This window comes from Jaculus jaculus, chromosome 10 (genome assembly GCF_020740685.1).
Source record: "Jaculus jaculus isolate mJacJac1 chromosome 10, mJacJac1.mat.Y.cur, whole genome shotgun sequence".
Lineage (NCBI taxonomy): Eukaryota > Metazoa > Chordata > Mammalia > Rodentia > Dipodidae > Jaculus > Jaculus jaculus.
Window position 1 is genome coordinate 102937148 of NC_059111.1, and position 12269 is coordinate 102949416.

Genomic DNA, 12269 nt, shown 5'->3' on the forward strand with positions numbered 1-12269 from the left:
ATGTTTGTGTGTGTGTGTGTGCATGTATGTGTGTGTGTGTGTGTGTGTGTATATATATGTTAAATATATATTATACATATAAATATTAAATATATTACATTTATATATAAATATAATAATATATACAATATATAAAATATTTATATATAAATATTAAATATATTATATATATTTAATATATATATATACACACACATACATATACACACACATACATACATACACACACAGTTTTTTTGTTTCAAAAATTGAGATGTGGTGCTGGAAAGATAACTTAGTGGTTAAGGCATTAGCCTGCAAAGCCAAAGGACCCAAGTTCAATTCACAAGGACCCATGCAAACCAGGCGCACAAGGAGCACATACTGCATGCACCCAGAGTTTACAGTTGCTTGAGGGTCTGTCACGCCCATTTTCTCTCTCCCTCTCTCTCTCCCCCTCCCTCTTTGTCTCTCAAATAAATAAATAAAAATATAAAAAATTGAGATGTCAAATAGAGGTCTACACTCTCAGGCCCACTGAGGCATAACCTTTGATATCCAAGACATGCAAACCACCTATGAGTTTGCTGATAGATCAATGAATTAGGAAGGAGTGGAACATAGATGCATTGGAATTTCATTCTTTCATAAAGTGAAGGACAAACTGCCAGTTGCAACATGGTACCCTTAAGGAGGTGACCTTTGTTCAGGAATATTAACAAGCTTTTGTGGTAGCCAAGTCATCCTGACTTATTTTCCTTCTGCTTCCAGACACTGTGGCCACTGATGTCTATGTTTTATGTGAATTTTCTGCCACTCAAGTGAGTAGCGTGTTGTTATGAATCTGAAGTGTGGGGCTTCTGTCTGACCATTAACACCGACGTGCTATGTATGTATGTAATTGGAGGTGTGACTTCCCTTGCAGGAACAGCTGGGGGTGAACACTTTCTTCTTTCAGTACTTAAACCTCAGGAATTGTATCGTCTATGTTTTCGAAATGAGGCAATAATATTTGCAAATTAAAGTAGCTTGTGTTTTCACATGCAGTTATCTAAAATGCATCTAATGTTTTAAAGTATATTTGTTTAAAATATCTCAGTGCAGCCTCTTTATTCTACTTTCTAAGAGTAATTGAGTTTGCGCTCAACCATATATTAATAGAGAATGTCAGAGGTATTCAGAACAGTATTGAGTGTCAGGTCTAGGGGAGAGCATATGTGGGCCTAGAGAATCTTGGTATAATAACCATTCCTTTGGGCATAATTATCATACTTAATGTATTTCAGAACCACTTGGATGTGACTATTTCAAAATCAACCTACAAAGACCCCAATAATTTAGCATTTAAGGAAATTAAAATCTTTGGGACACAGGCACTTTACAATGTTACAGTAAAACACAATGGTGTCCTAAGTCAAATGTCTCCTCAAGTCGCCTATGATCCTAAACTGAAGGTAAGAATTCATTGGGCAAGGAGGTTTTTAAAAGAATTTATCATGGAATTATGGGTTTCCGTCTTGCCTATGTTGCATGCATCCCGCAGGGCCACAGCGTATCTGAGCGCCAGTGGGAAAGTCCGAGTTTGTGTGGGGAAGCAAGGTAACAATGCAAGGATGGACTGAGCTTGAGCAAGGCAGGAACTGCTGGGGGAACAGTGGAAAGGTCAGATGGCTTTTCCATGCTGACCTTTGTCTCTTACAGTTCTGTTCTCTCTGACTGACTCCATCACCAAAGCAGTAGGTATTACAAGCATATGAATAGCAAACTTACCGAAGTAGGGATAGGAGGCAGGTCCAGAGGAAAAGGGATCTGAAAACTGGTGGCTGGTGACGTAAGGTGAAGCTAGAGGTCCCATGAGTTGCAAGTTAAAAGTGCCATCTTTTGTTGTCCTATTGAGCTTATCTCTGCATTACTCTCCCACCAGCACTGAGTTCTTTTTATGGTACATACTCTCACTCTGACATATTCATTCTCAAGATGTAGATTTTGATGATCCTACCCAACAGCTACTTGTTGGGATAGAAGATGAAAATAAGATAATTGATTGGGTTGTGATGACCTCCTGAAGAGCTGTATTCAGTTTATGTGATGTCTTATCATTGTGAAGAATCTGGTCTCCAAGTAGCATGGAGGACATGAACTCCAGGTCCTCCTGGTAATGGAGCTACTGGGTCAGCACAGTTTGCAAGAGACCTACCAAGAGTGGGAATAATAAGTCAACTTATACTTCTAGCGTAATGGTGTATTAATGGTACTTCATGTCTTGTCTTGATAGCGTGTATCAGCATGCATTCTGTATGAAATAAAGTAGTATGGAGTTGGTTTTTGATATATTTATTTATTTATATATATGAGGGGGTGCAGAGTATGAGAGAATGGCACACCAGGGCTTGTAGCCATTGCGAATGAACTCCAGATGCATGCATCATCATGTGCATCTGGCTTACATGGGCACTAATGAATCAAACCTTGGTCCTTAGGCTTCACAGGCAAGTGCCTTAGCCACTAAGTCCTCTCTCCAGCCCCAGAATGTGGTTGGTTTCATATAGAGAAATGTGAAGGCCATCGGAAGGATGGGTATGTGAAAGTTCACTCAACCACCCTTGCTAGAATTTATTAAAACTAGGACCAATTTCTATTGCCCGAATTTGGGTGGTGGAGAGACATAACTTTCAAACATAATCTACTGGGAAGGGGACAGGGAGCCAAAAACAATGTGCAGGTAATATTGACTTCAGTTTTGCTTGCTGTCTAAAATGTACTAGAATAGTTGAGCTTAGCTTCCTGGAGGAGGCTGACTGGAGCTGAACCATCAAAGATGGTGTGTCCAATGAGATTCGTGACCTGACTTGAAAAAGATCCCCCTAGAAGTAAACAAATTAGATGACTTTACCGTTTGTTGGAAGTGGGGAGGCAAAGCATTGCTGGCGATGGTTCAGTTGCTGAGAGGCTGTCAGGACTGAGTTAAATTTCACAACAGAAAAAGAAAACCTTCTTAATAAAGGAAGGTCAGGAAATGAACAAAAAGGGTGGTCATACCAACTCTTACCTGACCTAATTCTTTCACATTGTTTCTCTGTTACTGCTGAAAAATCTCCCCATTTCATACATGATTCTGTTCGTGTAAGCTAAAACAATGTGGTACTTAAATTTTTGAGGACTTGGTTTCATTTCGATTTAATTCCTTAAAGTTATCTTCGTATCTTGCCAGACCAGTTTTTAGGATGAATTTCTTTGTCACTTTTCACACCTATAGGTTGCCACTATCACAAATATCAATCTTCTACTGGGAGAAGCTTACGCTGTTGAGTGGGACATCAACATAAGGGATGAGGAGAAAATTGACTGTTACCCTGATGAGCATGGCCTTTCTGAAGCAAACTGCATTGCCCGCGGCTGTGTGTGGGAGGTAAAGATGCTGAAGACGTTCACATACTCTGCAATCCCCTACGTGTAAACATCAGTTTCATGAACACAGCACCACCGCCCGAGTATCTGTAAAGGAAGAGCTTCAAATGAGCTTGACCTAGACGTGCAGGTGGTGGGGACAAATGTAGGCATTTCTTTCAAGATTATTGCTTGCAGACTTAGGATTTAATTTTTTGTCAGTACCCTCTAAAATGTGAGTGGGTGAATGAATAGTAGCAACTTATTTTCTCCCCATATAAGATATATATATATTTATTTATGGTTTATTTGCAAGAGAGAAAGAGAGAAAGAGAAAGGCAGATAGAGGGATTGCACACACCAGGGACTCCAGCTGCTGCACATGAACAACAGACCTGTGAGCCCTCTTGTATATCTATCTAGCTTAGGTGGGTCCTGGGGAATCGATCCTGGGCCCTCTGGCTTTGCAGTTAAGCATCTAAACCCCTACACTACTGTAGCCACAAGGTGAATTTTTATTAACTCTAGGTCATATGCTGATCCATATTGACTTTACTTTCTAGGAATCCACCACTGCTGGCGTCCCTCACTGCTTCATTGTCAATGACCTGTACTCTGTCAGCAATATTCAGTATGATTCACATGGGGCCACAGCTGACATCTCCTTAAAGGCTTCTCTGTATGGCGATGCCTTCCCCTCCACACCTGTGAACCCCCTTCGCCTGCAAGTGACCTACCACAAGACTGCCATGCTGCAGTTCAAGGTAAACACAGGATATGTAATCAATATGGACAGGGCTGTTTTCAGTTCCATGTTACGGAGCTCTAGAAGGAGTATAGTGTTTAAATGCCCATGGTGCATTATTGTAGAATCGTTGTCCTAATCCAGAAGACCCTTGATAGAACATTAGAAATCTCTCCTACTTTGCATTTTGAAAAGATCACCATGTCTGCTTAATGACAATGGCTGAGACAAGAATTCAAAGAGCAAGAAAGGAGGCTTCCAGGAAGGTGGGGCAGGTATGGATAAACTTGAACTAGGGACAGAAAGAGAGGTAGGGAACAAAGGATGTATTTGAGACTGAGACAGTGGATGACAGGACCAGGCCGTTGTCATTTAGTTGGAAATGAGAGAGAGGGACTCTTGAGGAATATTTTCATGTTCCTAGCTTGTGCATGTGGTGTGTGTGGGTGGTAGAGACATTAACTGAAATGAGGAAATTAAAAATTTCTTAGTATAGATTTAGACACCGAATTGGAGATTATCTGTGAAAAAAAAGCCACCAATATGCCATGACTTATTTTCCTTTCCTACCACATTATGCTGGCATGAGGCATGGGCTAGCTGATCCTATGACTATGTCAAGTGTGGGCTTCCTCAGAGTAGAGATTTTTCCCACTCTGATATATATATATATATATATATATATATATATACATATATATATATATATATATATATTTCTGATATAACTCAGAAGATAGTGAACCCATAGTAAACCTCAAATGCTTTTAGAGAGCAAATGAAAGGGACCAGACTGGTGTAGCTTTGCCTGAAGTATTTCTCAGAACATGTCATCAACTGGGATGTGGGTTTATATCTCCTGTTGTAGAGAATGATGCTTTTAAAAGTGTATTTATTCTCACCATAGTGTTGGTGTGTGGTCAGCACCTCATATACGACATGAATGAATCTGCAGTTCCAGGCATCTTTTCTGCCACTTAACAACACTGTTGTTGCCTCCGGAGCATTTGCATCTCTCTGAGTCCACACTCTGGGCCTTTGTGTCGGTTGTTTCCACACCAGGGCGACTTGTTTTCATATACGTACTGTGTTAGTGGCTGCACAGTTCTCAGAACTCAGCCCGTGCATCTCCACGGGAGCCCTCCTGGTCTTCCTAACGCATTTCCTTATGATCTCACAGCCCATGTGCATAGCTCACGCTATCTCACGTTATGTCTCAGGCGTGCTGGATCCTCCTCTTCCACTTCCCATTAGCATGCCTGTCAGTTCATTTTCCTGTTGCTGGGCCCACATACCAAACAAGAAGTAGTTTGAGTTACAGTTCAGGGGGACACTATCCTTCCGGGCAGCAATGTGGCAGGAACAGGAGGCACCAATCACATTGCCTTTGCAGTCAGGAGGCAGAGAGAGAGAGAGAGAGATGGATGTGGGTGCCCAGCTTTCTTTCTTTCTCTTTTTTATTTAATTCAGGACCCCAAACCATGGTTTGATATTACCCACAGTTAGGGTGGGTTTTCTCACCTCAATTTAACCCGATCTAGAAACTCACTCTCAAACAAGCCCAGAAATTCATCTCATAAGTGATTCTAGATCCAGTTAAGTCATCAGTCCAGATTAACCGTCATAGCATGTGCGAGTTTTCATGACAGTAGCCTTGGTCTAGACATCCTCTGTCCTTAGCAGGTAGGAAAGTCTCAACAGTGATACAGGGTGCTCAGCAAGCTGGTTTATATGTCATCAGAAAGGAATCCATGACTAAGTTTTTAAAATTTTGTTTATTTTTATTTATTTATTTGACAGCAACATATATACATATGTACAGAGAAAGAGAGAGAGAGAGAGAGAGGGAGAGAGGGAGAGAGGGAGAGAGGGAGAGGGAGAGAGAATGGGTGTACCAGGGCCTCCAGCCATTGCAAACAAACTCCAAATACATGCACCACCTTGTGCATCTGGCTTACATGGGTACTGGGGAATTGAGCCTCGAACTGGGGTCCTTAGGCTTCGCAGGCAAACATTTAATTGCTAAGCCATCTCTCCAGCCTGACTGCTTTAATTTAAACAAGTTCATTTTGGGGAAGTAATTAAAAAATTGCTTTTAAAGGATTTCCAACATTCTATGCTCTCCTTTGTAACTGATAATGTATTTAGTTAATGATACAATGGTATTATCTATGACCACTGTCTGTATTATATATCATATTAACTAACACTATGACTTATTCCTCCCATCTATATTCCTAAATTGATTTCCTCTGGCCTAGATTTATGATCCCAACAGCCAACGGTATGAAGTCCCAGTCCCTCTCAATGTCCCCAGTGCTCCATCTGGCACCCCTGACAGCCGGCTCTATGATGTCCTCATCAAGCAGAATCCGTTTGGCATTGAAATTCGCCGGAAGAGTACAGGCTCCGTGATGTAAGTGGCTCCTAGTCCAATTTGTGATTACTACTTTCCTAAGCATTCCTTGAAGGACCATTGTACTGGAGATAGCCAGGCTCGGAACATCATACTGTCCATTTCCAGATCAATGAGAAAGTTACTTCTTTCATGTCTGTTCTTAAAGGAAATCTTTAACACCCTGAGAATAATACTTGAGACAGTTACAAGCACCTGGAAATTCAATCAATTCATGCTTATAGGGTGTGTTTTCTACATCAGGTGCTGTTCTAGGGACTGGTGGGTATCTCGTCTCATAAAAGCAAAAGCAGTTTATGTTAACATATGAAAAGGACATTGATGCAGTTATTGCTGTGCTTTGTACCAAAATAATAATGTTTTATGAAATTATAGCTTTTTTTTGTTTTGTTTTTTTGAGGTTGGGTCTCACTCTAGCCCAGGCTGACCTGGAATTCACTATGGAGTCTCAGGGTGGCCTCGAACTCAGGCAGATCCTACCTCTGCCTCCTGAGTGCTGGGATTAAAGGCGTGCGCCACCATGCCCAGCAAATTATAGCTTTTGATACTATGGTCAGAGTAGGCCTTGCTGAGGAGAAGGCAACATTTGAAATAGGACCTGGATGAGGAGATGTCCCACTTCATACTTTGGGAAAAGGGAAGGAACATCTGTATTAGTAAGAACATAGGCCATGGACGCTGTGGGGAATTGGCATGTTAAAGAATAAAGTTTTGTGACATAAGTGAGGAGCTGGAGAAGCTGAAATGCAGAATGACAATGGCCTGTAGGCTTCATGCTTCATAGGGCATCTTTATAAGAAGCAACTGAATAATGTAAATGAGAGTGTGAGAGGCCTGGAGAGATGACTTAGCAATTAGGTGCCTGCCTGTGAAGCCTAAGGACTCTGGTTCCAGGCTCGATTCCCCAGGACCCACGTTAGCCAGATGCACAAGGGGGCGCACGCGTCTGGAGTTCCTTTGCAGTGGCTGGAGGCCCTGGCACTCCCGTTCTCTCTCTCTCTTTCTCTCTCTGTCTGTCGCTCTCAAATAAATGAATAAAAATAAACAAAAAAATTTTTTTAAAAAGAGTGAGAAATGGGAGGTTCTGCTCAAATACCTCTTTGGATGTACACAGGAAGTGAACTATTTGAAAACAAGAGCGGACATCAGAACAGCCACGGGATGGTAGTATTTGAGGTGGTGAAAAGTGATTAGATTTGGTATTATGGGGAGGTCATGGGAGGGAAGCAGTGACAGAGGAACCAGCAGAAGGAGGGTCAGGTCTGGGCTTTAGCAACAGAGTTGATGACCACTGTAATCCAGCAGACTTGCACATTCTGTCAGGCAGACGGTTGGGTTCTGGGGGTGGGAACAGGATCCAGGGTTCTGTGGTCCTCGTGGAAGCTGATCCTTGGCGCACGTTCCTTCTCCTGCCGCAGCTGGGACTCTCAGCTCCTGGGCTTCACCTTCAACGACATGTTCATCCGCATCTCCACCCGCCTACCCTCCACCTACATCTACGGCTTTGGGGAGAACGAGCATAGGACCTTTAGGCAAGACCTGAACTGGCACACGTGGGGCATGTTTTCCAGGGACGAGCCCCCAGGGGTAAGGACAGAGCCCTGGGCAGGGTGTTCATCCTCCCTCCACCTCACCGTGGGTCCTCATGCTTCCTCCCCAGACTGCACTTGACCGACTCATTCTGCTCTCAGACGAGGAGGCCGTTCTCAGGCTTCTTGTTTCTGACGTCTTTCTCCGAGGAGGCTGGACCTAGCTTCCAGACTCATTTCTGTTGAGTGTCTTTCTCCACACACAGTCTTCTAACCTCTTCTGTCTTGTTCTTGACTCTCAGTACAAGAAGAATTCCTATGGTGTCCATCCCTACTACCTGGGGCTGGAGGAGGATGGCAGTGCCCACGGAGTCTTCCTGCTGAACAGCAACGCCATGGGTAGGACACACCTCCACCTCATGTGACTGTGCCTCATTCTAGTAGCTTTTGAGTGTGTTTGACCTGGTTGTCCTTGAAGTTAAAATTATCATGTGTGAGAAGTTTTATCTTTTATTTAGGCTTAGTCTATCTTTTTTCTAGGATTTAAAAAAAATTTTTTTTTAATTTATTTGAGAGTGACAGAAACAGAGAGAAAGACAGAGAGAATGGGCGCGCCAGGGCTTCCAGCCTCTGCAAATGAACTCCAGACGTGTGTGCCCCCTTGTGCATCTGGCTAACGTGGGACCTGGGGAACCGAGCCTCGAACCGGGGTCCTTAGGCTTCACAGGCAAGCGCTTAACCGCTAAGCCATCTCTCCGGCCCCTTTCTAGGATTTTTTGATTAAAAGATTTACTCATCTCTCATTTGGCAACAGTTACCTAAGAGAGCCAGGAGAGCCAAGTGAGGCCCTGATTCCTGGGCCTCCGTGGTAGCTTGCTTTATCTCTGTGGGTCAGAGCACTCACTGTGGGGAGTAAGTGTGTGAAGAACAGTTGTATGGTGTATGAGGAAGGCAAGGAAAACCGGAAGCCAGAAGATAGATCTATGGGAACATTGGTGAAATCTTCTCCAGATCTATAATGGAATTTATAGTATTTTGTGAATGGAGATTTCAGGGTATTGACAACAGACAATATTATCATCATGTAAAGGTGCAGGAAATTGACAAAGAAGCTCATAGTACTATTTTGGCAACTTTTTATGTGTCTTAAACTGTTCTGACACACAAATTATGTTTGGGGCTGGAGAGATGGCTGGGTAGTTAGGGAATTTTCCTCCAGAGCCTAATAACTCGGATTTGATTCCCCAGAACCCACATAAGCCAGATTCCCAAAGCGGCTCATGCATCTGATTTACAGCGGTTAGAAGCACTGCTGTGCCCATCCTCTCTCTTTCCATCTCTGTCTCTCTGTGTCAAATAAATAAATGAATAAATAATAAAAAGTTATACTAATACATTTTAAGTTAAGGATGAAAGTTTATAAGATGCCCACTAAATGGAAACATGCAGAGGGGATCCTGTAGACTTGAACATAAGTTCTTCACTTCTGTGGGGATCTAATGTAGAGTTCTCTCAATGTTCTCATGAAGAAGGTAGAGAAGAGGGGGATTTCAGGGTTAATTCCTCAAACTGAAATCTGTCAGTTTTCTTAACATTTTCCTATGTTTTTAGATGTGACCTTCCAGCCCCTGCCTGCCCTGACGTATCGTACCACAGGAGGAATTCTGGACTTTTATGTGTTCTTGGGACCAACTCCAGAGCTTGTGACCCAGCAGTACACAGAGGTAGGAAGGAGTTCATTTGAATTCATTCATTGAAGGAATTCATTTCATTAGTGATGATTGAGATGGCAATGGTGAAGATGCAATTGATGACAGTGGTGGAGTTGATGACATTAATGTTGGTAACAGTGCTGCTGAGGGGCTAACTATATTAATGGTAATGATGATGCAGCAATGGTGGTGTTGATTAGGGTAATGTTGATCTTGGGGTGTGATGGCGGTAGTGACAGTCTTGGGAAGTGGTAATGGCGGTGGACTGTTTTAGATCCAAGCACAACATTTGGGTAACTATTATTGTATCAATCAGTCACTGCATGTCAGATCACTTCATGATTATTATTCACTCATTCAGTCTTCATGAAAACACTGTGAAACAAATATTACTCATCCCACTTTACAAGTGAAGAAACAAGAACAGAGGAGTTATTTAGCATTTTCTGAAGCCTGAATGCTAACCTAGGCATTTTGCCTATAAGCCATAAAATAGCACATATTTAGAACGTAGAGTAAAATAAGGTTTCCTCACATTCCTAGAAAACAAGCTCCTTGCTAACAGGAGGCTTTCCCCAGGATGTCACAGAGGACCAGAACCGACTCTCCCACACTTTGTCCCTTTCTGCATTTGAATTCGTTGATTGTGTAGTTTGGATATTGGGAAAATATTCTTATATCATGTACCACCTTCTCCATTTAAGTTGTAATATTTCCTGTCAATTTTGTAGTTGATTGGTCGGCCTGTGATGGTCCCTTACTGGTCCCTGGGGTTCCAGCTGTGTCGCTATGGATACGAGAATGACTCTGAGATCGCCAGCTTGTATGACGACATGGTGGCTGCCCAGATCCCCTACGTATGTACATGTCATGGTATGGTGGGCCTTAGACCTCAGTTAGCCAAGAAATAATTCTTTTCTTAAAAAAAAAAAATTTGTTCATTTTTATTTATTTATTTGAGATTGACAGAGACAGAGAGAAAGGGGCAGATATATATATATATAGAGAATGGGCACGCCAGGGCCTGCAGCCACTGCAAACCAACTCTAGAAGTGTGTGCCCCCTTGTGCATATGGCTAACGTGGGTCCTGGAGAATCAAGCGTCGAACCAGGGTTCTTAGGCTTCATAGGCAAGCGCTTAACTGCTAAGCCATCTCTCCAGCCTAAGAAGTAATCCTTCATGTGTTTACTTGTGAGATTTTTATGAGGTTCTTCATGGATACAAAGCCCTTTCTCATGTGGTGTCACACTGAACTTGTCTCCACCATGGTAATACAGGTGGGGGGCTTTCCCTATCTTATAATACTGATGGGACTGAAGCAAGCCCTAGGGCTGGGTGAGGGCACTCACTGCTGTATCATGTATCGACTTCTCTGACATGATTTCAAGACTCTTTAGTCATAACAACCTTAATTTCATAAAGATAAAAGATCCCTCTAGCATTAGCTTTGCTTCGTTAAGAAAAAAAATTGATTCAAATTCAGTGATACCATTGTTTATATACTTGTTCTTGGCTGTGATATCCTCCAGGGCCAGCTGCCCAGCATGATGAATGTGGAGGTTCTGGGTTGATTTTCAGAGTATTATACTCAGACCCAACACCGTCCAACTGAGGACAAGGGGAGTCTAACAATTATAACTGACCCAGTGAATCCCTTTCATATTAACGTTAGCCCCCTACTGTTCTGTCCTTTACTATTGCTTTATTAATGCAAAGAACATTAATGTGTATCATCTTAACAAGAATGCTGTGTGTGCTGATTACCCTCAACATTGGCTATTCTACAGTAGTTATACATTTTTGTATTGCATTGCTTTGTAGCAGTCTTACTGTCCATATCCTATGGATGCCCTAGGACTGTAGAGTTAACATTTTATCTGAGTAAGAACTCCTTAAATTGTCAGTCTTCAGAGCACTTTGTCTTACAGTGTTTCTGTTTATTTTCACAATAACCCTTCAAGATGGACATTACCATTCATCTTATTCTTTTGTTATGGTTGTTGATTAGTTTTTTGTTTTTGGTTTAAAATTTGAAATCAAGGATACTCTAGGATTCATACCTACAATCTTAAATACATACCTGGGGTCTGAAAGAGTCAGAAACGGGGGACGTTTTCCTCCAGAGCCCGGGCTCTCCCCTCCAGCAGCCCCCGCGTCCCCGTGTCCCCCCGCAGGACGTGCAGTACTCTGACATCGACTACATGGAGCGGCAGCTGGACTTCACCCTCAGCCCCAAGTTCTCCGGGTTCCCAGACCTCATCAACCGCATGAGGGCCGACGGCATGCGGGTCATCCTCATCCTGGTCAGTCCTTGTGTCCGTGTGGGAGAGGGTCTGAGACAACGAATGGGCCTTGGTGAGATCGCCTTGTGCTGTCGGCCTCTCTCTGATGCAAGAGGAGAAACTGAAGCATAACAGGAGAAGTGTATTTCCTGGGTTCACAGAGACTCTACCATGCAAAGCAAAGCTGGGGTCCTTATCAAAATCTCTCTTTCTCTCTC

At 42.7% G+C, this 12269-nt stretch overlaps 1 protein-coding gene across 1 annotated transcript in view; it reads left to right on the top strand.

The window, feature by feature from the left end:
- The window catches only part of Mgam (maltase-glucoamylase), a 256817-nt gene that overhangs the window by 134541 nt on the left and 110007 nt on the right, over nucleotides 1-12269 (top strand). Inside the window, exons 92-101 of the mRNA XM_045160081.1 lie at nucleotides 751-800; nucleotides 1266-1433; nucleotides 3236-3388; nucleotides 3930-4130; nucleotides 6373-6527; nucleotides 7946-8114; nucleotides 8359-8455; nucleotides 9668-9780; nucleotides 10500-10625; nucleotides 11944-12072. Of these exons, the coding sequence (XP_045016016.1) occupies nucleotides 751-800; nucleotides 1266-1433; nucleotides 3236-3388; nucleotides 3930-4130; nucleotides 6373-6527; nucleotides 7946-8114; nucleotides 8359-8455; nucleotides 9668-9780; nucleotides 10500-10625; nucleotides 11944-12072 (1361 nt within the window). The remainder of the gene's footprint in view (nucleotides 1-750; nucleotides 801-1265; nucleotides 1434-3235; nucleotides 3389-3929; nucleotides 4131-6372; nucleotides 6528-7945; nucleotides 8115-8358; nucleotides 8456-9667; nucleotides 9781-10499; nucleotides 10626-11943; nucleotides 12073-12269) is intronic.